The sequence below is a fragment of the Lynx canadensis genome, chromosome B3, assembly GCF_007474595.2.
Source record: "Lynx canadensis isolate LIC74 chromosome B3, mLynCan4.pri.v2, whole genome shotgun sequence".
NCBI lineage: Eukaryota > Metazoa > Chordata > Mammalia > Carnivora > Felidae > Lynx > Lynx canadensis.
In genome coordinates this window covers 20587508-20614488 of record NC_044308.2, presented here as the reverse complement: position 1 = coordinate 20614488, position 26981 = coordinate 20587508, and the positions used below count along the sequence as shown (strand labels likewise).

The 26981-nt window shown below is 44.9% G+C and overlaps 1 protein-coding gene across 3 annotated transcripts in view; it reads left to right on the top strand.

Moving 5' to 3' along the window:
* APBA2 (amyloid beta precursor protein binding family A member 2) overlaps positions 1-26981 on the top strand; it is a 222062-nt gene that overhangs the window by 160345 nt on the left and 34736 nt on the right. For all 3 annotated transcript variants that reach the window (XM_030317530.2, XM_032593581.1, XM_030317529.2), the window contains exons 4-5: positions 15211-15291; positions 16398-16434. In XM_030317530.2, the coding sequence (XP_030173390.1) occupies positions 15211-15291; positions 16398-16434 (118 nt within the window). The remainder of the gene's footprint in view (positions 1-15210; positions 15292-16397; positions 16435-26981) is intronic.

Sequence of the window (26981 nt, the reverse complement as noted above, 5' to 3'; positions counted from 1 at the left end):
TTTATTCCTTTCCTTTGGGCTCTGGAGATTTCTCAAGCGGCCAGGCATGCCTTGTCCTGTTCCATGCACTCTGTGGGCTGGGCGCACGTCAGCACTTCAACGGCCATCTAGTTCAAGGTGTTTGATTTATGCGGCAACTGCACGGAATACTGCTGTGTGCTAGGATGGCACACCAAATGCATTTTTTGATTATTGGGGGTTTTCATGATTTCTGTTTATCATCGGTCCAGCCAGCACTTTCTAAAAAGGGCCCTCTGACAATAGAAAAAAAGGAAAGTCAATACATCATAGTCAACTTAATACAACAGTTAAATGGAGGCATGGTACAGGGCCCTGAGACCACATCAAACATACAAGTGTTTATCCTTGCTCCTTGTGGAGATGGCTTTGCTGTGATTTCGCATTCAGTCGAGGCTTGCTTTGTGAAGGACCTTTTGAGATTGTGATAGGAATGCTGGCACCAGATGGGGAGGGACGATGCTAAGTGTATGGGTGACCTCGGCCTTCCCGGGGGGTGGGGTGGGCAGTGGCATTGTGAGTGCTTCCTGTGGGCGGTGCCTCTCCTACATGCCCTGTTCAGTGTCATAGGAAGTAAATATGGGCACCTGCTTTACAGTAAAGGGTACCATGTCTTAAGAGGCCCCGAGGGGCTGAGAGAGGAGTACCCTGGGATCATTGGCACTCAGGTAAGCTCCATTGGCATGTCATAGGGCAGCAGGTATGCAAAGGTATCTGGTGCTCTCACTGTGCCCAGGAGGGAGCGGTCTATCCAAACCTGGCTGTAGGTAGGGCAGGGCTGGAGAAAGACCTCATGGGTAGGCGCTGAGGACAGGAGTTTCTGGGAGACACAGAGCATGGCCCAGTCGGGGGAAGAGGAAGGTCCTCACCCCCCACCCCCATGCCTCTCTCGAGTGTAGGTGGCCTCTTTCTTCCCACAGCCCTGACCCTGATTCTGCAGGTGCTCCGGCTCTTCTGGCATCAGGTCCTGCCCTTTTTTTGTGCACATGAGGAGGTAGCACAGGAGAGTTCCCAGGGGTCCTGTGCTCTTCCCCAGCCTCCTCTGCTCCCAGTGCTGTGATGAGTAGCTGTAGCACCTGCCATAACTAATTCCTGGGGCCACCCTGAGAAACAAAATCCAGGAGGGTACTGCCTTGGCATTGTCAGCGCCTCACTTGATGTGTTCAGGCTTCCAAACTTGATTTCTCTGGGCCTATTTGTCAAGTCAGCACAATGGCCTTATTTGATTTTTATGCGGCCTCTTGAAGACCTGTGACCAGAGGTGGCTGTTGCTGTCACAGAGCAGCTTATTTAGCAGGAATCTGGGATGGCTTCGGTGCTTTTAAAATCTAGTTAAAGCCAGGGTCTCTAAAACACTGTTTTAATGTCCAAGAAAATCACGGAGAGCCCTTCCACTAACAATAATCTAGAAAGAAACTTCCCCACCTCTAGCCCTTGAAGAGAGAGCAAGGTGCAGTGGTTAGGAAAGCAAATGGCAGTGGCAAGAAGCCTGCACCCCATCTGGCTCCCAGTTCTGGAACATTCTGGACACATTATCTGTGCCAACAACTGTCCATCTCCTGGGGTGGCAGGGAGCAGAGTTGATATGGATCTGAGTCTGCAGTGGATGTAAGGGGTGTGGAGCCCTCGCCCTGATGGTGACAATGATGATTTCAAATCCATAGGAGCCTCTTTCAGGATATGGGGGAGGCAGCTGGCTGAGGCTCTGCAAACAGTTTAGGTCCAGGGCCACACTGTGCAGGGCTGAGGACACCAATGAGCAAGTTGTTATCACTGCCTTCTGGAGTGCCATTAAGGGAGGGACAAAGCCACCACTATAAGGCAGGTTGGGAGGAGGACCAACTGGCCAGGGACACACTGGAGACAGAGGAAGTGTGTGTGCAGCCTGAAACCTGAGGGAGCAGAGGTGACAAGTGAGGTGGGGGCAGCTCCCACATGTCCTCAGTCTCTCCTCTCTCTGCAGGCCTTCCTCAGGTGGGCTCTTGCTCCTGCAGGGACTTCCAGGAGGGATAGTTCTCACATGCCCTCCTGGGGACATCCTTAGTCCCTTTCTTCACTGGGGTCTCTAATTTTGGGCAACAAGGTGATACCTATGCACCTCCAAGGGCTGCCCTGATTTTCTCACACTCTGTTCCCAGTAGGAAATTAACCGAGAACCCCACCCAGATGAGCTGGGCTCTGGCGCACTGATCTCTCACTAATTCCAAATCACCGTCCGAGGGTCTCTCCTTAACCTCGAGTTTCTGCGCGTAACTCCCACTCTCCTTCAAAGCCAACTGGCCCCAGCCAGGCTGCTCAGATTCCCGGGGCTGCTGGCCCCTGTGTTCCTTTCTGCACAGCCCATGTGATGTACCAGGCACCAGAGGTGCAAAGAGTAAACATGGCATAAGTCTGTATTGCGAACCTCCTTCTAGAGGGAGATAGACCACAGATGCTTCCCAGTCCAGATGGGGCTGGGTGCTCAGGAGAGGGGCTGGCTGCAGCAAGGCTGATAAGCCGAGAGGCTCTGGGACTTTGAGGGCGGCTTCGGGAAGTGAGCCAACCAGGTGAGGCTGAATGTGGAGATGCGTGGGGGCTGGGATTGTGATGGGGGCTGAGAGCCCTGAGAGAGGGCACGTGGGATTCTGATGGTAATAGGAGAGGAGAGAGGGAGAAAGGCCCTTGGTTGGGAGGGGGAAGCCAGGAGGGAGCTTGGGGGCAGGGACATCTGGAAGGCCAGCCACAGCAGGGCAGTTCGGTGAGATGTTTCTGGGGAGCCCCTGAGCAGCTCGGATGGATTGCGAGGGCAGAGGTTCACATGTGGGAACTGAAGGAGTGTTTATAAGGATGAGAGGCAAGGGGCCTGACGAGGTGCCCAGTACACATGGAGTTTGAACTGAATTGCACTGATCTGAGTAGTACCAGTTTGCCAGTGACGTGTCTAGGGCAGATTTTGGGAATGGGAAGGGTGGGCATGGGACTGAGGCAGGGGGTTGGCCCACATGCAGTTCCCGACCTCAGGCCCCTGCAGCACCTCCCATGGTCCTTCACATGTTCCAGGGGCTGGAGACGCATCCAGCTGACAAAACTGTCACGTGACAACCCCGAGGAAGCACAAGAGTCCATGGAAGAATTTTTAGAAACATCTGCTGTTCAGGAAGAAAGACCACATTGCTGAACATGAGACTCAGAGATGTGTAATGTAATACATGGTGCCCGCTCCTGAGATGTGACAGCATGGCAATGGAGGGCACGGGGTTTTCAACCCAAAGCATTCAGATTGTGACCAATGCTAATCAGTTACTAAAAACGTCGTGGGACTATGATCACAGGAGGCAAACAAAGAATGCCCCCCAACTCTGTATCAATAAGACCATGGGCAACTGGAGAAGACTAAGCACATCTCAGGAACTTTGAGAAAGGAGGTATGGGACAGAATGGTGCCCCCAGGGCTGCTGGTGCATTCTAGAACCTGCCAGGTCTGGGTCTGTTAGCCGATTCCACAGCCAGTCTTCACACTAGAGAAGCTGGTCTCTTTCCACCTGAGACCAAGCCAAGGCCCAAACTGTTGGAGCTGAAGGATTTATAGAACTGGACTTACAGAATCTATTTGTTTGGCTCCTCTGGTTTTAGCAGGGGGCACATGGTCCAGACCTGCATCTGGTTCCTGTCTCCATTTACGAGACATTTCCAGAGATGGCCTTATGCTGTCTTCAGTGCCATTGTGCTGCTGGGTCTGCCCCCATGGTTGGCCATTGTGTCCTGCTGTGGGTGCAGTCAGGTGTTATAGGTCAGGTGCCTGAACTAGACTCTGGATGTGGGGTTGCTGCCCAGGAGAGCAGCTTGGGCATGGCATAAGGTTGGAGGGATGTTGCTGTTTAGGGAAGTTTCCCATTCACCCTCCTTGGTCAGTCTCCCTCTCCATTGGCCCATACCATTTGCAGGTGGCCTCTGATTCTGCCTCTGAGATCTGTTTGCCCACTCTGATTCCCAATGCAGCCCCCTCACTACCCCAACACTTCCCACCCAGCCTTGGGTCTCTTGCTTCCACTCACACCAGCTCTTTGTGCCAGCTGGGAGACATCTGTTCCTTTCACTCCCACTGCCTCTGAGTCTGCTGGCTTTGACCATGATGCACCGTGATGCAGACTCACCTGTCCATGTGTCTTCTTCAAACAGGCTTAGGCCTGGACCATACCACACCCATGCCAGGTATCTCAGAGGTTTTTGGGTTCTTTTGACCACTGCTGCTGCTGTTTCCTTTGTTTCTAGTCATGAAAATAGAAGCTCTTCCTCACTGTGATCTATCCTCTGCTTTGTTCATTCATTCATTTATTCACTCATTCGGGCCCAAGTATGTAAAAATAGCACATTAGTCACTTTGAGAAATATGAATGTTAATCTTCAAGAGAGAAGGGATAATCTAGCCACCACCAGTCCTCAAAACCTGCTCCAGAAACCAGACCAATGGCAGGTCAGGGCTCTTTTTGCTGCATCGAATTTGCTAATTATGGGAGATGTTAGGAAGTGAAATTGCTGTCCAAAGTTTTTCTTGCCTAATATTTCATTAATATTTAATCTCCAACCCTGTTTTAAATGCCAAGAAGAATGAAACATAATGAATTAACCCAAAAAATCCCAAGTCATCTAAACTATGGGCAGTTTGGCCTATATTCAGAAATCATGACATGGTACTTTTTTCAGTATTTGTGGGAGCACTGTGCCACAGTCATAGTGATAAAGTACAAAAGAAAAGATGTTGGCATGCAGTGGAATATTATTAAGCCTGTAAAAGGAAGGAAATCCTGACACTTGCCACAATATGCATGCACCCTGAGGACACTACAGTTAGTGAAGTAAGCCAGTGCCAAAAAGACAAATCCTGTATGATTCCACTTCTGTGAGATTCCTAGAGTAATAAGATTCATAGAGACAGAAAGTAGAATGGGGACTGCCAGGGGCTGGGAGAAGGGGGAATGGGGAGTTAGTATTTAATGGGGACAGAGTTTCTGTTGGGGAGGATGAGAAGGTCTGTGGGTGGATGGTGGTAACAGTTGCCCAATTATGTGGATGCATTTCATGCCACTGAATTGTCCACTTAAAAATGGTTAAAATGGTAAATTTTATATTATGTATATTTACCACAGTAAAAAGAAGGAAAGGAGGGAGGGAGGGAGGGAGGGAGGGAGGGAGGAAGGAAGGAAGGAAGGAAGGAAGGGAGGAAGGAAGGAAGGAAGGGAGGGTGAGAGAGAAAGAGAGAAAGGAAGTAAGGAAGAAAGAAAAGAAACAAAAGAAGGAAGGAAAAGCCTCTTGGCCCATTTACTCACCTGAACCAACTTGAATCATCTAAAACCAAGTTGAGCCAATCTGAACCTGCGTAACCAGTATCAGGTGAACACAGACACACGTTTTGGCCAATCACCACCTGTTTGGTGTTGTCACAGTAGAGGTGAGCTGACCACACTCATTTGAGCCTGTGGGCACTGGTGCATGTGGTCACAAGGCAGTGGGTCTGCACATCATTAAGTAAAATAGTTGAAGTCCTACAGTGTTGGTATCATTCAAATAAAAATGTATTGTCAAATATATTAAAACAACAGCTAATTCTACTCTCTCTCCTTATTCTCAGTGTTAGGAAAACCAAATATTCTACATTGTATAATCATAGAAATTGAACAGGTGGATTTAATAAAAGCTAACTGGGTCGCTGGTATCTTCATTATGTATTATTAGCTGGTTAAACTTAGTTTTCAAATTATGAATCATAGCACTTTGTTTTAGTGTTTGGCGCCTTAGGCAGTTCCATTGAGTTGTTTATTACTTCGGACTAATAATATTGACTGAAACAGACAAGTCCTTATGTTAGGAGAACAGAAAGCGGGTCATAGCAGTTCCATGCTGGGAACGGTGGCCTGTATAGATGTGTAGAAGTCAAATCTAGAAAATGCCCCTGGAAAACAGCAGATGTTAGTGAAGATATGGAGAAAGGGGAGCCCTCTTACTCTGTTGGTGGGAATGCAGACTGGTGCAGCCACTCTGGAAAACAGTATGGAGGTTCCTCAAAAAGTTAAAAATAGAACTACCCCATGATCCAATAATTGCACTACTGAATATTTACCAAGGATACAAAAAACACTGATTCAAAGGGGTATGTGTACCCTGATGTTTATAGCAGCATTATCAACAACAGCCAACTATGGAGAGAGACCAAATGTCCATTGACTGATGAATAAAGGAGATGTGGCACGCACACACACACACACACACACACACACTGGATTATTACTCAGCCATCAAAAAGAATGAAATCTTGCCATTTGCAACAATGTGGATGGAGCTAGAGTGTATTATGCTAAGCAAAATAAGTCAGAGAAAGACAAATGCCATATGATTTCACTCATATGTGGAATTTAAGAAACAAAACAGATGAGCATAGGGGAAGAGGGAAAGAAAAGAAAGGGAAGCGAACCATAAGAGATTCTTAACAAAAAGAACAAACTGAGGGCTGATGGCAGGAGGTGGGTGGGGGATGGGCCGATGGGTGATGGGCATTAAGGAGGGCATTTGTTGTGGTGAGCACTGGGTTTGGTATGTAAATGCTAAATCACTAAATTCTACTCCTGAAGCCAATTTTACCGTACGTGTTAACTAACTAAAATTTAAATAAAAACTTGAAATAAAAGAAAGAAATGCCCTGGGAATGGGTTTCTAACATTGACTTAGTATTGGTCATTTGATTTGCTTTCAATTTATGGACCTTCGTTTTCTTCATTTTTCAGTTGTCAAGCTAGCTTTCTCAGAATGTGAGTGCAGGACTCTAGGCTGGGTGTAGGAGAGGCCTCGGGGCTCCTGAGCAAATGCAGGAGCCTGCCAGAAATCCAAGAGACTGTTCTTCTGCCTTGGAGGGCTGCTGCCATGAAACTCTGCTCACACAGGGCTTCTCATCTTTAAAGCAGAAGGATGGGAAAATGTGCCAATGTCTGCAGCAAACTTGTAGACCCTATGGGAGAAGCAGACATGATGGTGGCCAGCCACAGTTTTAGAAAGGGGTGGTTGTAGGTTTTCTCCTTTGATAATTGATCAGAACCAAATGGAAGACTCCCTAATTCCATAGCACACTCTGCTTTAAGAGGTAGATTTCCCTCCTTTCCCACAAATGAATCCAAGGGTGACATCCTGGTGCGTGAGGCAGGCAACCGGGAGAGAAGAACGTCTGTGCCATCTGGATCGCCCACCTTCTTCCCTGGGCCCACCCTCCTTTCTCTTGGCTTTTGTGCCCAAGGAGAGGGTTAGTCCTGCACAAGCTGGCAGGTGACCTTCAGGTTATTCTTTCCACATTATTTTTATTTTTGTTTTTATTTATTTATTTTTTAAATGTTTTCAATGTTTATTTATTCTTGAGAGACAGAGACAGAGTGTGAGTTGGGGAGGGACAGAGAGATTGGGAGACACAGAATCAGAAGCAGGCTCCAGGGTCCGAGCTGTCAGCACATAGCCTGATGTGGGGGTTGAACTCATGAACCGTGATATCATGACCTGAGCTGAAGTTGGATGCTTAACCGACTGAGCCACCCAGGCGCCCCTCCCCATTGTTTTCAAATTGTAGTGGTATACCCCTGAAATAAAATATACTATTTTGACTATCTTAAAATGTACAGTTTGGTGGCATTTAGTACAGCATTGTACAACCATCACTATTTAGCCCCAGAACATTTTCATCACCCTAAAAGGAGAGCCCATACTTACTCATCAGTCACTCCCCATCCTCCCCTCCCCCCAACCCCTGCCAATACAAAGTCTGCTTTCTCTGTTTACAGATGTGCCTGTTTTGGACATTTTCATCCGAATGGAATCATACAGTATGTGACCTTTTGTGTCTGGCTTCTTTCACTTAGCATAATATTTTCAGGGTTCACCTGTGTTATGGCACGCATCAGGACTTCGTTCCTTTTCATGGCTGAGTGATATTCCGTTCAAGGGATATACCATACTTTATTTATCCACTCACTGGTTGATAGACATGTGGGTTGTTTCTGCCATTTGACTGTTGTCAGTAATTCTGCTGTGAGCATTTGGGTACAAGGCTTTGTGCAGATAGCTGTTCTCGCTCCTTTTTTGGGGTGCAATTCCTGGATCACATGGGTGGTGTTTAACTTTTTAAGGATTCACAAACTGTTTTTCACCATGGTGAGCATTTTATGTTTCCACCAGCAATGCCCTGGGTTCCCGGCTGCTCTCAAATGGCAGAGATTTAATAGCCCCCAAACCTTAATGGCTCAGCCCTTGGGCTCACCTCTTGAGCCCCTCAGGCCTGGTCACGCGGGAACCGCCCTTGTTTGCCCGTGTGTTTTCTCATTCTCTGGCTTGCAGAGGTACCCCAGGCACCACCTGCCCTTTATGAAGCTTCAGTGAAGAGAGTGAAAGATAAAGTCAAAGACGTGCCAGGTGGTCCTGTGGTCAGCAGTAGGGGTTGTTTTAGCAGACCAGACACAGAGAACATGACCAGGCCCTGAGTGTGCAACGTAGGGCTCAGTGGAAATGGCAGCTCATCAGCCTACCCCTAGGTAAGGCTGCCAGATTTAGTAAATAACAAGAGGATACCCAGTTAAACTTGAACTTCAGACAAATGGTGAATAATTTTTTAGTATTGGTATGTTCCATGAAATATGGATGGGGGCAGGGTGGAGGGAGTGTAAGGAGGGAACTCTCCTTCCCCCTCCCGTTCACAGGCCCAGCCAGGAGATGTTAAAAGATAGACCTACTGGCTGGTTTCCCTAATGGATCTTGTCATGATTCTTTTAAGCCACAGATTGGCTTTAGAAAGATATGATCACCCCCATGGGGATGACCATTATAAGAATAAATACTTCATCCAAGCTCTCATTCTCCTCCAGACAAATACCATGGGAGTGATCAGAATTGTAAGAGGAGCAGAAGAAGAACAATATTGTCATTTTTCTGAGCCACCTGAATGTCAGGGGACAGATAAAGGGGCTTGTGAGGTATGTTTAGTGTGCTAAGTCAGATCTTCAGTTGGACCATGGTGGCTTATGCTCTCAGCCCGGCCATGGAGCACCCAACATGCAGCAAATTCTGGCTGACCCCTGTTGAGTGGGGACAGAGGAACATCGGACCAGTAGGGGTGACTGATGCCTTTGGAAACAGGGAGCATGAGGTGCTGTCACCAGAGAAGGCTGTCACCTAATTTATTTTTGAGGGGATGGGGGAGGGGCAGAGAGAGAGGGAGACACAGAATCTGAAGCAGGCTCCAGGTTCTGAGCTGTCAGCATAGAGCCCGATGCAGGTGAGATCCGTGAGATCATAACCTGAGCTGAAGTCAGAAGCTTAATTGACTGAGCCACCCAGGTACCCCCTGAGTTATTTGCAAGCCTGGAATTTCTCTGACAAGAAGTCATGTGTAAGGGGAGATAGGACAGGTCAGTGGGAAGGTTGTGGCTTGCCTGGCTTTGAGCTGATGTTGTGTCCCTCCACGTGTCACTAACATGCTTGTCACTCAGGAGAATGCTTGTATTTGATTTTTATTACAGATGGCGTGAGTGTGTGTGCACTTGTTTGCTATTGTTTCATCTCAAGTAATGTGGGTTATATTGCTTATTTTCCATTTAATCAAGCAGACGAAATCAGAATTGACACTTTTAAAAAATCCTAGCTTTAGTTTCACCAACTGGAGCCAAGATACTTATTAGAGCAATTTATTCAAATTAGTATACTTTGATTGCAGACAAATCATCTCTGCCCTGAGCAGCAGTCTCTGGTCCTGACATGTTAGGACCAATCTGTGCCACAGGTCCGTGTTCTGTTCTCAGGACTCTGGGGAGGGTGTCCCACCACCTACGCCAGATTTCATTTAACTTGTCTTACTCACAATCTTCTCTCAGTGGATGGTAGATGTGGCTTCCAGCCCATGGCAGCGGGAACACTCCATGGCAATTACTTGGTGAGGGACATGGCCCTCATGTCCCTGTTGGCTGGAAAGAACTGAGGTAACCCTGGCTGGCATCTTTTTTGAGGTGTGGCTGGCTGCTGTACCTTGGGGAGTGCACAAAAGGATTTAAGTAGCATCTTCATCTAAGATGCTGGGAGCCCCAAATCCACCTGGGCCTCTATGATGTTAATTTCAGATGCTGCTCCCCATGCTGCCAAGCACGCCCCCGCCTTGCCCTCAAGATGGAAATTAGAGCACCAGATGGCCTTTCCCAAGCCCACCTCTCTGAAAACAACCCCAGCTGTTTATTATGAACTGTGGTTGTCATGGTGATGAATGGAGAGAATGTTGACATGGAGGATAGGGTCGAGCCTGTAGAAGCTTTGGGGAGAAGTTGCCTCTATGAGTGGATCTGAGACCCTGTATTGCCTGTTGTCACCACATGCCGTGGCTCCGTGCCAGGTGTCTCATGGACAGGTGTAGGCAGCCAGCTTATGCCCACCTGGCCAAGCTGTAACCCCGTGGGGGCTGCATCCCCCAGAGGGGCACCTCTTCCATTTGCCAAAGGCACCCAGTATAAGATAAGACAAGCAGCAGACTTTTCTTCACAATGGATTTGGCACTGGGACGAGAGACTGTCGCCCTACATCTGTGGCAGAAAACTTAGATTCCACCCCAAGCTGTAACATTTGTAGATGTGGTGTTATCTTAGTCCGTTTGGGCTGCTATCACAAAAACACCATAGACTGGGTGGCTTATAAACAACAGACATTCATTTCTCGCAGTTGTGGAAGCAGGAAGTCCAAGATCAAGGCGGCAGCAGATCTGGTGTCTGGTGAGGGGCCACTTCCTGGTTCATAGCCAGCGCCTTCCCACTGTGTCTGCACATGGTGGAAGAGGCGAGGGAGCTCTCTGGAGTCTCTTTTATAAGGACAGTGATCCTACTCATGAGGGTGGCATCCTTATGAGCTCGTCTAATCCTAATTATATCCCAAAGGCCCCATCTCCTTGGGGGTTAGGTTTCAATATATGAAATTGGTGGGGGCACAGACATTCAGTCTACAATAGGTGTGGTTGACCCATTTTCATTTGTCAGTGGTTGGTTTGTTTCTTTAGGGTTTTTGGAGATGACTAGTGTCCATTCAGCTCCTAGTAAGGTAGAGCGGGCCTTCAGGAAATGAAGTCGGTGAACTCAGCCTAGGGAAAGTCACCAGGTTAGAGACCTTATGAACAAGAGGGAAAACACAGATATGCTCTAAGTGGACCTTGAAATAGCCACGCATGAAAGACGACAGAAGGTTTTCTGGGAGGATGTCACAAATTTGAGTTTTACATAAAGTGGATGGGAATAGCATTTCCAGTGAGAGTTCCCATTGTCCCCTTTGGGAGATTTTGCCTGGCATACCTTGGCCACAGTGGGTGGTGTAGAGCCAGTAGGGCAGAGGGAAGACCTAAACTAGGAGTTTGGGAAACAAGCCTGACTCCATTAGGACCCTGGTGACAGTGGTCCCCAAGCCAGGGTCAGCCCTACAAGAAGGGACACTGTCAGCTTGGCTTGGTCAGCATAGGGTCCACTCATCACAGCCCTCTCATCTAGGGAAGGATGGGTTCAGGTCCCAGAAGGAGGGCAGAGGAGCATGCCAGTTGTCCCAGGCAGGCCTGAGCCCCAGAGCCCCGCAACTTGGGGACATACTAGGGCAGCAGAGGGAGGCCAGCACCCATGTGCATGGTCTGATTGTTCACAGGGCTTGGGATAGAGACAGTGTTTTGGGCTTCCAGACAAGGATGCAGGGACCTACCAGACATCTGACCCTCCTGGCCCCAGTTGCACCTCTGCATCCCCTCTATTCCAGGAAAGCCTCATTTCTTCCTGTAGCTTGAGTTCTGATTTCTCTCAGGATATGGCAACACCTTCCTTTTCCCCTTTGTCTGCAATCTTCCCCATGCTTAAAGCCCAGTCCCACTTTTTCCACCTCCCATCTGAACCATCCCTGTCCTCCTCACCTCCCAATGCCTCTGAAACACGGTGGTGTTTTTAGTCACAGAGGAGATGCTCAGCTAGGAATCTTTGGTCTGCTTGGTGCCATCAGTGCCAGGATGGTGGGCCATGTCTCTTGAGCTTTGTCTAACCCTCCCAGAGAGATTGAATGACATCAAAGAACACAGCAGTGAGAATCTAGAGAAGACTGGCAACAGCCTCTTACTGTGCCACCTGGACCTGTGGGAACTAGCCATTAGTGCCAACACCTGGAGCCTCAATTGTCTCAGCTGTAAACAAGGAGAGGGAATAATGTCAGTTATAAATAACTTTATAAATAAAGTGAAAATAAATTTATAAATAAACACAAGTGTAGTGTATATTTATAATATAAATATAAACTTATTTCCTTATAACTTATTAATGTCATTGTTATCATCATCCTCATCCTTATATTGTTACTACTTGATACTTTATTTCTAGAAAGTTCTGAAACTTCACATGATGGCTTACACCTCCTTTGGGATTTGGACAGTGATTTTAGTGCTGTGGATCTGGCCTTTATCTTCTGGATGGTACAAGGCACTAAATAGAGATACCTAAACTTTAAATTTTCTTAATTGAAGTAAAAGAAATTTTGGTTTGATGTCCTCTTTAAGAGAATACCTGTGACTTGTCCTTGGGGCATTTTGTTTTTTCTAGTAGTAGATTGACCAATTTGCATTAACTAAAGAATTTAGATCCTAGAGTTTAGAATTTGCATTAAACTAATTTACATTTTTTAGAAATATGGTGTCAACTCTTGGACACTGTTGTTGGGAATGCAAAATGGTATAGTTGCTATGGAAAAAAGTATGATGGTTCATCAAAAATTAAAAATAAAATTGTAGTGTAATCCTGCAATTCCATGTAAGGGTATATACCCAAAGAATTGAAAGCAGGAACTTTAAGAGATATTTGTACCCATGTTCAGGGCAGTGTTATTCACCGTAGCCCAAAGGAGGAAGCAACCCAAGTGTCCATTGACAGATGAATGGATAAATAAAATGTAATATATACAAACAGTGAAATATTATTCAGCCTCAAAAAGTCAGGAAATTATGACACATGTTACAACATAGATGAACCTTGAGGACATTATGCTGAGTGAAATAAGCCAGTCACAAAAAGACAAATCCTGTAAGATTCCACTTATATGAGGTACCTAGAGTAGTTAAATTGATAGAGATGACCAGTGACTGGAGTGAGACAGTAATGGGAAATTAATGTTTAATGCATACATATTTTCAGTTGTACAAGATGAAAAGAATTCTGGAGATGGATGGTGGTGATAGTTGCACAATGTTAATGTACTTCATGACTCTGAACTACACAGTTAAAAGTGGCAAATTTTATGTATGTTTTAGCACAATTAAAAAATGATAATAAAATTAGAAAATTGGATTCAAAACATGAAGATGACACAAACAAGTGGAAAGATATATCATGCTCATAGAATGATAATTCATATTTTTAAAATGCCCATCCTACACAAGGCAGTCTATAGATTCAGCGCAATCCCTATCAAAATACCAATAACATTTTTCATAGAACTAGAACAGATAATCATAAAATTTGTAAGTAAACACAAAGACCCCAAATAGCCAAAGTAATCTTGAGGAAGAAGAACAAAGCTGAAGGTATCACAATCCCAGGTTTCAAGATACACTACAAAGCAGTAGTAATCAAAACAGTATGGTACTGGCACAAAAATAGACATAGTGATCAATGAAACACAATAGAGTCCAGAAATCAATCCATGCTTACATGGTCAAATAATCTACGACGTGGAAGCCAAGAATATATGATTGAGAGAAAATCTCTTCAGTAATGGTGCTGGGAAAACTGGACCACTTTCTTATACCACACACAAAAATAAACTCAGAATGAATTAAAGACCTGAATGTGAGATCTGAAACCAAAAAAATCCTAGAAGAGAACACAGGCAGTAATTTCTCTCTGACATTGAAACATAGAAACATTTTTTCTAGCTATGTCTCCTGAGGCAAGGGCAACAAAAGCAAAAATAAATGATTGGGACTATACCAAACTAAAAAGCTTTTGCACAGCAAAGGAAGACACCAACAAAGCAAAGAGACAACTTACGTAATGGGAGAAGATATTTGCAAATGATATATCCAATAAGAAGTTAATATCCAAAATATATTAAAAACTTATGCAACTCAACACCAAAAAAACAGATTAAAAAATGGGCAGAAGACATGAACAGACATTTTTCCAAAGATGACATACAGATGGCCAACAGACACATGAAAAGATGTTCAACATCACTTATCATCAAGGAAATGCAAATCAAAAGCACAATGAGATATCACCTTATACCTGCCCCAGAATGGCTAGAATAAAAAAAAACAAGAAATAAGCATTGGTAAGGATGTGGAGAAAAAGGAATTCTTGTGCACTCTTGGTGGGAATGTAAATTGGTACAACCACTGTGGAAAACAATATGGAAATTAAAAATAGAACTCAAAAAATTAAAAATAGAACTACCATACAATTCAGTAATTCCATTGCTGGGTCTTTACCCAAAGAAAACAAAAACACTAATTTGAAAAGATATGTACATCCGATGTTTATTACAGCATTATTTACAATAGCCAAGATATGGAAGTAACCCAACTATCCATCAAGAGATAAATGGATAAAGAAGGTGTGGTATATGTATGCAATGAAATATTGCTCAACCATAAAATGAATGAGATCTTGCCATTTACAACATGGGTGGACCTAGAGAGTATTATTCTAAGTGAAATAAGCCAGACAGACAAATACTATATGGTTTCACTTATATGTGGAATCTAAAAGAACAAATGAGCAAACAAAAAACAGAAATAGGTTTATAAATACAGGGAACAAACTGGTGGTTTTGAGAGTAATGAGGAGGGGGAAATGGGCAAAATAAATTAAGAGGATTAAAGGGTACAAACATCCAGTTATAAAATAAGTCACAGAGATGAAAAGTACAGCGTAAGAATATAGTCAATAATATTGTAATAAAGGTGACAGATGGTAAAGAAAAAGAGAAAATATGATTCAAAAACATTTTATAAATATAAAAGAATACATGTTAATTGCGGAAGAGTTTAAATTTTGTCCATATGTGCACACACGCATACATGTACACACACATGCCTACCTACGCATTTCCCAAAATTGTATCATACTGTATCTTGGTTTATTTCTCTAATGTGTAAAAGCACCATCTCATCTTTCGCTTCCCGGTTTCCAGGTTTGCAATGGCTTGGAGCAGCCAAGGAAGCAGCAGCGTTCTGATCTCAATGGACCCGTGGACAATAACAACATCCCAGAGGTGATTTTCTCTAAGGATAAGAGTTGTGGCTTAGGATTCTGATGTTGGACCTGCATACCCCATCATGGTCTTCTCGGCCTCTCCATGATGTTCTCATCCCACCCAGTGCCTGGGAAGGTGGGGGGTTCAAGTCAAACAAAGTTGGGTGTCTCTGTAGGAGGAGGAAGGAAAGGTTCTTTCCTGTTCAGGCTCATACCACTGTGTGTTCATGTGTTGCTAATGGTGTATTTGTTGGCGGGGGTGGGGGGTCATTTGTGCTCCCTGGTTTGACAGAAACTCATTATACTCCACTATCAGACAGTTATGTTCTAAGCCAGCGTTACTCAACTGTGGCACCATTGACATTTGGACCAGAACATTCTTTGTTGTGAAGGGCTGTCCTTTTCACTGTAGGATGGTTAAAAGTATCTCTGGCTTCTACTCACTATATGCCAGTAGCTCACAACCCCCTCCCCAAGCTGTGACAACCAAAAATGTCTACAGACATTGCCAAATGTCCCCTTGGGGACCAAAATCATCCCAGTTGAGAGCCACTGTTCTAAACCAACAACATGATTTTGAAAAACAATCCTGTACAAACAAACACTGCCTTGATGGAGGTTATTAAAATGAGGCCTTAATAAATAATTTATTTCCATTTTCTGTAGAACATAGTTTGGATGGGATTTTCCAGCTTTGGTGAAATAACTCTGGCCACCCCATAGAGTGGTGTCCAATCTCCTTTATCTTACTTTTAAAGACAAGCTCTGGTAATTCTCATGCCTACCAGTTGGAGAACCATTGGTTGTATGGTCTCTAGGCTTTCTTTTAGCAGTGGCAGGCTAATCTGGGGGTCCCTAAGTTTTAGATGATGGCCTTTGTACCCCATGTTTTCTCATGGGAATTGATTCCATATGTCCTGCCTAAACACCATGGTGCCTAAATGACATTGGTTTGCTTTATGGAGCAAGGACCATCAGTTTTAAGGAACATCAGTTACTCAGTGGGGTTTAACTTTTCACATATGGTACTCAGCCTAGATCTTATGGGCCATCTATATAAAACTGTCATGTGTTTGTTTTCTTTTTTGTTTTTCTTTTCTTTTTTTTTTTCATATTTCCTAACAGACAAAGAAGGTGGCATCATTTCCAAGTTTTGTGGCTGGTAAGTGACTTTGAATTTAATGTTTGGAAACAGTTGCATTTTTTTCTCCAAGCAAATGGTATTTTTACTTTTGTTTTCTCCTGCAAAGCTTGTTTAAAAAGCACACCTTCAAGATGAAAACAATATTATAATAAGAAAAGGTGCTTGGGCATTTTGTTGTTTGAGCACTTTGTAAGCCCATATTGTTATAGAGGGAGGGGGATTCAGTTGATTAGGGAACAGTAAACCATCCCATTTAATTACACCCTCAGTAATGGCCTCACACATGACACTGATGATTGAATTAATAGATTGAAATGTGTCTGTATAAGCAGCTAATTATGATCTAACACTTTTGATTACAGTGGATATAATTGCATCCAAATTCAGGCTGTTACTCCTTTTTTAGACTCTTCATTTCCCTCCGCTCTCCTGTCTTTTTTTTGAGGGGGTTAATACTGCATTTCGGCGTTCGATCAAAAAACCAGAACCAATCTGTTCTGTACCACTTGTTGGTGTGGGGAGAATGCCTGCTTGCCTTTTGGCATAACCAACTTTGCATTGTCTGAAGGGCTTCAGGGAACCTTGGGCCCTCCCTTTCAAAGGTCCTCCAACACCACTATAAGGAGTCTTTTATTTTTTTAAAATTTTTTTAATGTTTATTTTTGAAGGAGAGAGAGATAGTGTGAGCGGGGGAGGAGCAGAGAGAGAGAGACAGAATCGGAAGCAGGCTCCAGGCTCTGAGCTGTCAGCACAGAGGCCGATGCGGGGCTCGAACTCACAGACTGCGAGATCATGACCTGAGCCAAAGTCAGACATTCAACCGACTGAGCCACCCAGGCACCCCTTTAAGGAGCCTTTTAAATAGGATCTTTCTTCAGCCAGGAGGGTGTTTCCTCCTCTTGCTAGTGTTACAATAAACAGTGTGAATTTTATTAATTCTTTCAATAAGCTGGTAATTAATTTTTATGAAAATTTAAAAGTGCAAGGTAAATCAATCTTCAGAGATAAGTAACTTTAAAACCTTTCCTACCCTGGTTTTCTTTTTTAGTAAAGAAGTGACACCAGGGAAACTGAGGCCCCTCCAGTTCCCTTTCAAGGGACTAATTTGAACCAGGCTAACACAATTCAAACTGGTTGAAAACGAATTTATTGGCTCAACCCAATTTCAACAGGTTCAACATTGTATTGGCTCAGTGTGGCTCAAACTGGATATTAAAAACAGTTTTGAACTGTTGGAATCAATGTTATACCGTTCAAATAGACTTGGTTCCATTTCGACCAATTGAGGTAGGCTCAAATGGGTTTTGCCCAGCTGTTTACATGTGGTTCTAGGTAAGTTTTAGCAAGTTAAAACTGGATCAAACTGGTTTTCTTCAGGGCACAATAGGTTATGATAATTCTGGTCCAGCTGGCTAGTTGTGGTTTTTTCAGGACCCGATGACTGGCATGAAGAGACAACACCCATTCCATGCCCCCACTGTAGGGTTGATTGGGTTCCTGATTCAGAGGACTCGACATCTCATAAATAGGGAAAGATGTACACTTTCCTCGGTGGTCAGAATGCTGCAACGGGGTGTACCAGTCACAGTGTTTCAGTGAGGTGGGCTCTTGTGGGTCCAAGAAGCTCGCTTTTCAAAGTATCATGGTGTCATCTGGGCAGAGCTCCCTCAAACTGCTTAGGGGAATGATTCGGATGTTAGATTCCCCTGGCTCTTGAGTCAGCCCCCTAGGTACAGAGGAGGCAGATGGAGAAGGATCAGGAAGCAGTATCAATGCCCAGGTGGTCTGAGAAGTACCTCTCACTTCTAGCATTCCAGAAAACTCACTTCTCTTTACCAGCTTATATATAAAATCAAAACAATGTTGGATGCCCCAAACCAATTCAGTGTGGCTAAAGCTGCTTGTGACCAGCTCAAACCAGTGTGGATAGCCTTAATTTAGAATTTCCTGTTAGCTATGCCCGTGCAATGGTTGTCAGAGATATTGGCCCGTGAGAATATGAGGGTCTGAATTCAACTGGGATGGCTCCCCACATCTTCCTTGATGGGTGTTTCACACCCTTGGGCTCCTGCCTAGCTCCTATACAGCTGTGTGTACACTCACGGAAGAATGCTCCTGCCTCATTCTTTTTGAGGAAGAAGCCCCATGTCTACTTGTACTTAGGAAACCTTGTGAATCTGTATGTTTCACATAAAAGACCTTGAAGACCTACTCAACAGACTCCTCCTTGTCTCTCATTGGCCAGAGCTGTACCATATGACCAGTGCCCTGGTCAACTTCAGTGTTGACTGGAGGATCAAGTATTTGGCTTTCCAGGAGGGCAGGGGAGAAGGTCTAGAAATGAGTATTGGGGTAACAAGCCCCCAGTTCCTACCCCAGTGCTACACCCAATCCAGCCAACAAGCATTTCAAGTGTGGGGGAACCTCCAGGGCTTGTTCAGTCTTCTGGTTGAAAGTCTGATTAGCTGAGAGGACCCAGTATAACTATGACAGGAAAACAGATCTCCCACCTCCTCTGGGTCTGAGAAATCACACTGGAAGAAAAGCTCCTTGGAGTTTTTATGAGGGATGGCCTTCAGTCCTACCTTATTTCACACCTAGTAATTGTTAATAGTAATGAAAAATAATAACAGTTACTATACAATGACAACAGACACCATCTTAACATCGACTGGGGGCTTAGTGTGCACCAGTGCCAGGGATGTGTGCTGTGCACCTGCTTCAGGTCAGCCACCACAGGAAGGGCAGATGCTTCCCCTCATTCTATAGGGTAGGAAAAATGAGGTTCAAGTAACTCATTTGAGGTCATTTGGTTGCTGATATTAGACCCATATCTGGGTACTTAGCAGCATAAATTCCTCACCAGGCTGGTTTCCTGCCTTCTTGACATGCCTTCATATACCACTACCATCAATAATGAGGCCGGGGAATTTTTTTTTAATGTTTATTTATTTATTTTGAGACAGAGAGCAAGTGGGAAAGGGGCAGAGAGAGAGGGAGAGAGGGAATCTCAAGCAGGCTCCATACTGTCAAAGCAGAGCCAACGTGGGACTTGATATCACAGAACACGAATCATGACCTGAGCTGCTATCAAGAGTTGGATGCTTAACCAGCTGAGCTACCCAGGTGCTCTTGAGGCCAGGGAATTCTTTTTGGGGGCTTACTTTGAGCCAGGCACAGCTCTTAAATATACTGACTCAGCAGTCCTCCTGATAACACTAAGAGGTAGGTGCTGTCACTGATGAGTAAATTGAGGCTCAGAGGGGGTAAGTCATTCACTCAAGATCACCAGGTAGTATGTGGCAGAGCAGGATTGGAACCCAGGTGGGAGTCTGAGCTCATTGTCCCCAAACTGTACTGCTTGAGCAACCCTTAGCATGCAGCAGGTGAGGAAAAAGAATAGAAAAAGAATGGAGAAGACACGTGGTTCAGATTCCAGGGAGTCCACAGGAGAACCTTCCAGAGGTCAGAGCCATTGGCCCCTCTCAGGCTCAGAGTCACAGCCCTCTCTCATCAGAGGCACCTGAGTGAAGAGGCCCCCATGACCACCATCTGCAGGAAAATACCCCAGGATCTGTTGATCCTCTTGGCTCCTCTCAGACCAGAAAGGTTGATGCTGCAGGGTGAATCTTGTGCAAGGGCCCATTGGACGGAGGACCCACTGCCTTCCCTGTGGGAGGAATCCTGGAGTGGCGAGGAATGGCGGGACCCCCAGGATATCCCCTTCTGAGGGACATGGAGGCTGGCAGTGGCATAAATCCAAGTGGACTAGGTGGTTGCCCACCTCTAAATGAGTATACATAAAAGGCTTTTCCATAAAACCAAAAAGTTGGTGCTGGCCCCAAAGCAATGGAGTCTGACAGTGGCAGCTTCAGGACAAAACAACAGAGGCTGATAGATTGTATTCTGTTCCTTACACTGTTCTCCTAATCCAACAGCCAAAGCTTATGCAAGATGTCTTAAGACACACCCCACCCCACCCCACCAACAGCTCTAGGCTTATGATAGAACGTTGCTTGTCCTCAGGTGCCAGGGCCCTGGGGTCCCTTACAACCTGTCTCTACCGTGTCAACTTCCCCCTTGTGCACTGGCCACTCATAGAACATGGGGGCCCCTGGCCCTGCTGAGCTTGCCCCTCACATCTTTTAGGGGTCCTCACCATGATAACGCCCCTTGGTTATTTTCATGCAGTGGGAACTTATGATCTGACCTTTTAAAATGAGCACTTGCGGTGAACCTGTTCAGATTAAGACTCCTAAAATGAAGACAGCTTACATCTCTTCTTCTCCAGCCTGTCAGAGGGGCCAGGCTCCTGAATCACAGAGCGGGCAGGCCTGGGGGACTGGTGGGCATGTGTCTGGGATGCTGTTGGTGGGAGGATGGGAGTAAGGTAAACCTGGGCTGTAGGGGCCCAGAGCATTCCAAAGGGAAGTTGTGAAAGCCAAAATAACTTTCCTTTTTGGAGGGCATCTGGGTGGCTTGGTCAGTTGAGTGTCTGACTCTTGATGTCAGCTCAGGTCACGATCTCACAGTCCATGAGATGGACAGTGAGGAGCCTTCTTAGAATTTTCTTTCTCCCTTTCTCTTTACCTCTCTCTCTCTCTCTCTCAAAATAAATAAAGTTAAAAAAAATGACTTTCCTTTTTTACAAACACTATTTGATCTTGTCTCCAGTTTTCCAAATGGAGTCGTGAATAGGGATTAGACAGATTTTAAAATAGGAACTTCTATTCACTGGAGGTTTGTTAAGATATTTCTGAGTAGTGCTTAGATCAAGCCAAAATCCCTAAGAATTAAAAATGCATTCTACCCTGGAAATCCTTATTTCCCTTCTCTATCTGCACATCCGTGTACTTTTCCCTTTTCCATCTGCCCATCCCAGACCCCCGATCCCTTTCTGGAATAGAAGTTACTGTTAAGTCTTTTGTGAATCCTTCCAGAAATTTCTTGGACATATATAAAACTATAGACCCTTTTCTTAAAAATAGATATTACACTGGGACAAATGGGTCTGTACTTTGCTTTTTCATTTCTTGCTACATCTTGGAGATAACAGCTCTAGAACCACCTAATTGTTAAGTGACTGCCCAGGATTCAGGTTCATGGACATATGATGGGTATTAATGAGTCCCCCGTGGATTGTTTGGTTGTGTTTAGTCAGTGCAGCAGTGAGCAGCTTCATGGATATGTCTCTGTGTCCATGTATGAGTTCTCTTACAGAAGCCATTCCTAGATAGAGCAGGGTTACAGTCTGCCACATGCCAATTTGGGTAGAAATGGCCCAAGAGGAAGACAGGATTGTGTGTGAGAATGCTGGTTTACCAACACTGCATGCCATCCAACCGTTTGGTCTTAGCCAGGCCAACGGATGAAAAGTGATATATTCTTGATGTTATGTGCACGTCTTCCATTGGAAGTGAAGCCAAATGCCGTTTCATGTGTTTACAAGCTGTTTGTGTTGATTTTCCTGCGTGATGTCTGTTTGTCTCCTTTGCCCACTCCTCTGTTGGATTTTTGGTGTTTATTATTGATTTGCACTGTTCTTTACATATAAAGGACATTTGCCCTTTGATTTATATTGTAAAAGTTTTCCTTAAGCTACTGTCATCTTTTGCTTTTTTGCATTTTTTAAAGTTTTTATTTGGGGCGCTTGGGTGGCTCAGTTGGTTAAGCATCCAACTTTGGCTCAGGCCATGATCTCACGGTTGGTGGGTTCAAGTCCTGCGTTGGTCTCTGTGCTGACAGCTCAGAGCCTGGAGCCTGCTTCGGATTCTGTGTCTCCCTCTCTCTCTCTGCCCCTCCCCTGCTCACACTCTCTCTGTCTCCCTCAAAAATAAACATTAAAAAATATTTTTAAAAAATAGAGTTTTTATTTACATTCCAATTAGTTAACACACAGTGTTAGCTTCGGGTGTACAATATAGTGATTCAGAACTTGCATACAACACTCAGTGTTCATCACAAATGTACTCCTGATCCCCGTCACCTTTTAACCCATCCTCCCCACCTCCCCTCTGGTAATCATCAGTTTGTTCCCTATAGTTAAGAGTCTTTTCTTGGTTTAATTCTCTCTTTTTTTCCCTTTGCTCCTTTTTTTCCCTTAAATTCCACATATGAGTGAAATCATATGGTATTTGTCTTTCTTTGTCTTATTTCACTTAGCATAATACCCTCTAGCTTATCCATCTATATCACTGCAAATGGCAAGATTTCATTCTTTTTATGGCTAAGTAATATTCCTTACACACACACACACACACACACACACACACACACACACACACACACCACATCTTCTTAATCTGTTCATCAAGTCAGTAGACACTTGGGCTCTTTCCATAATTTGGCCATGGTAGATAATACTGCCATAAACATTTGGGTGCCAGCAGGTACCCCCTTTCAATTTGTACTTTTGTATTTTGGGGGTAAATACCTAGTAGAGCAATTGCTGGATCATAGGGTAGTTCTATTTTTAACTTTTTGAGGAACCTCCATATTTTTACTTTGTTGAACATTTTATTAGGCAACTGTATGCATCTTTTTCCTTTGAAGTTACTAGGTTTTTGGGATTAGTATGACCTTTACACTCTTACCATTATTTTTTTCCTTATAGAACTTTTATGACTTTAATGAATTACATATTTGATTTGTCCAGAATTTATTTTGGTATATGGATCCAGAAGGAGTTACATTTTAAGCATTTTCTTCCAAACAGCTATTTGTGCCAAAACTATTCCATGAATTTCATTCCTCACTGAAATGAAATGCTGCCTTTGTCATATAATAAATTGTCATATACATCTAGGTCTGTTTCTGGATCTCCACTGAGGTCCCAGAACCAGGCTGCTTTATTTGACTGGGGATTTACCTACCATGCATTTTATTACCTGGAAGGCTGATGTCTGTCTTCTGTCACTGTCATCCCCGTTCAGAACTTCCCTAGATCCTCTTGCATATTTATTTTTCCATAGAAACTTTAGAATTAGCTTATATAGTTACAAAAATTCCCATTGGCATTTTTATTTGGCACGCGTTACATTTATATTAGTATATGAAATGGCAGAAGCCTCCCTTTGAAACACTGGTTGGGAAATCTAGATCCTGCTGATGTCTCTCTCTGGCCAACAGCCTCATCAGTGAACTTGGAAGTGGAGCATTCTCTGTTCTAAACAGCTGTAGTCTTGGGGGAGCCCCTGAGTCAGAAGTGCTCAGCTGCCCCTCGATTCCCCACCCTCAGAAACTAAGATAATAAATATTTGTTGTTTTCAGGCTAAGTTTTGGGATCATTTGTTACATGTATATAGATAACTAATATACTATATGTTTTAAAATAAAGTGCATCATGATTCTTACTGATTTTCAGATAAAATGCATCATGATTCATATTATCAGGACTGTAGTGTTTTTACATTTGCACCTTCTTTTTCCTATGCCCCAAATCCCTGTTCTCAAGGACATCAACATAATTCTGCATCTGTTTTATTTCTTCAATCATACAATAGTCTCAGAATAACAAGACCAACATTGCCAAGGACATGTGATTATAGATACAATTCAAGATCATTTGCATTGACTTTGGTCTTTAGAGGATAGCCCAAGAGGGATGTGCCATCAATTTACTGTGTTTTAAAATCATTCAGAATAGTTCTTCTTTCCATTATTATGTCACAAATGCATACTGCATACATATTTAGATGGATTTTTCTTTTAATTCTTAGGAGTTTGCTTTTTTTCACTGAATTTGGTTTTATAATTATATAAAATAATTACATGGTTCTAAAGTCAAGTATGCAAAACAGGGTGTGTGCAAAGATGTCTAGTTTCTTACCCTTTTATCGTACACCCCGAATCTTTTCCTTCCAGTAGAGATAACCAGTTTTAACATTCGAAGATTTATCTTAGGTAAATCTTCCCCTTTCTTAGGTAAAAGGTAATGAGTTAGAGATACCCTTTTCTCCATCTTGTTCTTTATGCTTAACACTAAACCCTGGAGATTTTGCCAAAGTTCCACACAGTGCAGACCAATAAGTAGAGGTATTCTGTGCTGTTCTGTAGACCTGTACTGTGTGGATGGATATCCCCTATGTGGGAATGTTAGGATGGTTTCCAGGGCTTTGCTCTTATAAATACTGCTGCAGAGAGCTGCTTTGTCTATGCCTTTCCCCATTTTTGCCAGTTTTTGTATTCATTTTCCTTTTTCTGCGCTATAATTCTCCTCAGGTACAAGCTTATGCTTAGGACCTGCCTTGGGCAGATCTGTGTACTATTTTGAGCTTGGCTTTGGCCTTCCTTGACTCTTTCTCTTCCTCCTGGCAGCCAGTGACTTCATCTCGCTTATTGGGTGTCCAATGTTCCACACTGTGGAACTTTCAAATCCTTTCCTTCAGTGATGACCCAACCTGTCCTGCAGCCTCAGGCATGTCGTCTCCCCATTGAATGTTCCAGGGCTCTGGTTTCTCAGCGTCTTCTTGTTTATATCAGCCTTCTTACAGGGTCACCTTTAACAGAGGCTTCATAGAGGCACAGCTCAGCCCATGGCAGTGCAGGGGTGTCTGGCTCTGGGACACGCTGGTGTGGTGGTGGGGCTGGGGGTAGTATTCAGGGCAGGAAGAACCCTTCCAGAGCCTGGAGACCATGCCCCAGGTCTGCGGGGAGAAGGTCTAACCTGAGGTCCAATTTCACAGCTCTGAGGTTCATCCCCTCCTGCCTCCTCTCCTATTCTTGACACCTTCCCTGGGCCAGCTCTTGTGCTTATCTCCGTGGCTTGCCTGGCATGTGGCTTTGGCACTCTGCCTGCTCCTAGCCTCTCCTCAGAGGGCTGTGGCCCCTCACCCCAGCTGAGACTGTTGAACATCCTGTATGTGCTGTTGAAACTCACTGAATCTGACGTGTTTTCTCTCCTGTGTCTTCCATTCTCCCCTCTGCTGGCTTCTGAGTGCATCTGTCCCAACCTGCATGTGTCTGTAGCCACCAATCCGCCTTCCTCTTCTTCTACACCAGACTTTGGGAATGGTTGTCTCATTCTGCACACCTCTCCTACACTCCACAACCCCCTGGCTGGCTCCTGCCCTGCCCTGGTGTTCTCCAAAGCAGCTCTCTAAGGTCACCGCTGGCTTCCTGGTCACTATGCACCAGAAGCATGAGGGATCCTTTCTCCTCCTGCCAGCTTGGGCACAGCTGGGGACGCCCCTCTGGGCACAGAGTGCCAGAGCTTGATAGAGCTGGGTCCTGGGCCCTTTCCCCACCTACCCCACCCCTTCTCCCAAGGATTCTTCTGTGTCTGCAGCTTCACCTGCCACCAGGAGTTCAGTAGGACTCCTGAGTCCAGCTGTCTCCTGAGCTTCTTTGGAAGAAGCTCAGGTTCCTGCATCTAGACGTGCCCAGAATCCCCAAGCCCAGCCCCCTCCCAGCGTCCCCTCCTCAGTGAGATGAGCTTTGTCCATCTAGTCACACAGCCTGCTTTCCAGAACTCCTCATCCTCACCTCATATTCCAGACTGTGAATTGAACCTCCAGAATGGGCTCAGTCTATCACTGTCTCTCTGGCACCATCATTACCCTCATCCACACCATCATCACCACTATCATCATCATCACCACCATCATCATCATCACCACCATCATCATCATCATCACCACCACCATCATCATCACCACCACCATCATCATCGTCATCACCACCACCATCATCACCACCACCATCATCATCATCACCATCATCACCACCATCATCACCATCACCATCATTACCACCATCATCATCACCATCACCATCACCACCACCATCATCACCATCACATCACCATCATCATCACCACCACCATCATCACCATCACCATCATCACCACCATCATCACCACCATCATCATCACCATCACCATCATCATCATCACCATCACCATCATCATCATCACCATCATCATCATCACCATCATCATCACCATCACCATCACCATCATCACCACCACCATCACCATCACATCACCATCATCATCACCATCACCATCATCACCATCACATCACCATCATCATCACCATCACCATCATCACCACCACCATCACCATCACCATCACCATCACCATCACCATCACCATCACTCACTTGCTAGGACAGCTGTAGTAGCCTCCCAGCTGCTCTCCCTTCTTCCCTTCTGTGGTTTGCCTCTATGCAGCCAGAGTTGCTTTCTAAAAACAGTGGTCAGGCCACTGACCAATACTCTTTAGTGACAGTCCTTGGTGTAGCTCCAGGACCCTCAGGCCTGGCTGGCACTCTCTCTGCAGCCTCAATTTGTTTTGACTGCTGGCCCACCCCATGTACCTGGGCAGTTTGAACATTTTGTAGTTCTTGTAAGATGCTGTACTTGGCCACCCCAGGGGCTTTGCACTGCTCTTGCCTGAGCCTGGAAAGCTCTCTTCTCCTTTCTGTCTCTGGCTTTTTTGATTGCTTTGCATCCTTCAGACCTGAGTGCAAAGAGCAGCTGCCCCAAATTCCTCTAGAGGGCAGGCTTCCCTGTTGCTTCTTCCCTGGCACAGTGTCCTTCCTCCATGGCGTTCATCATGGGTCAT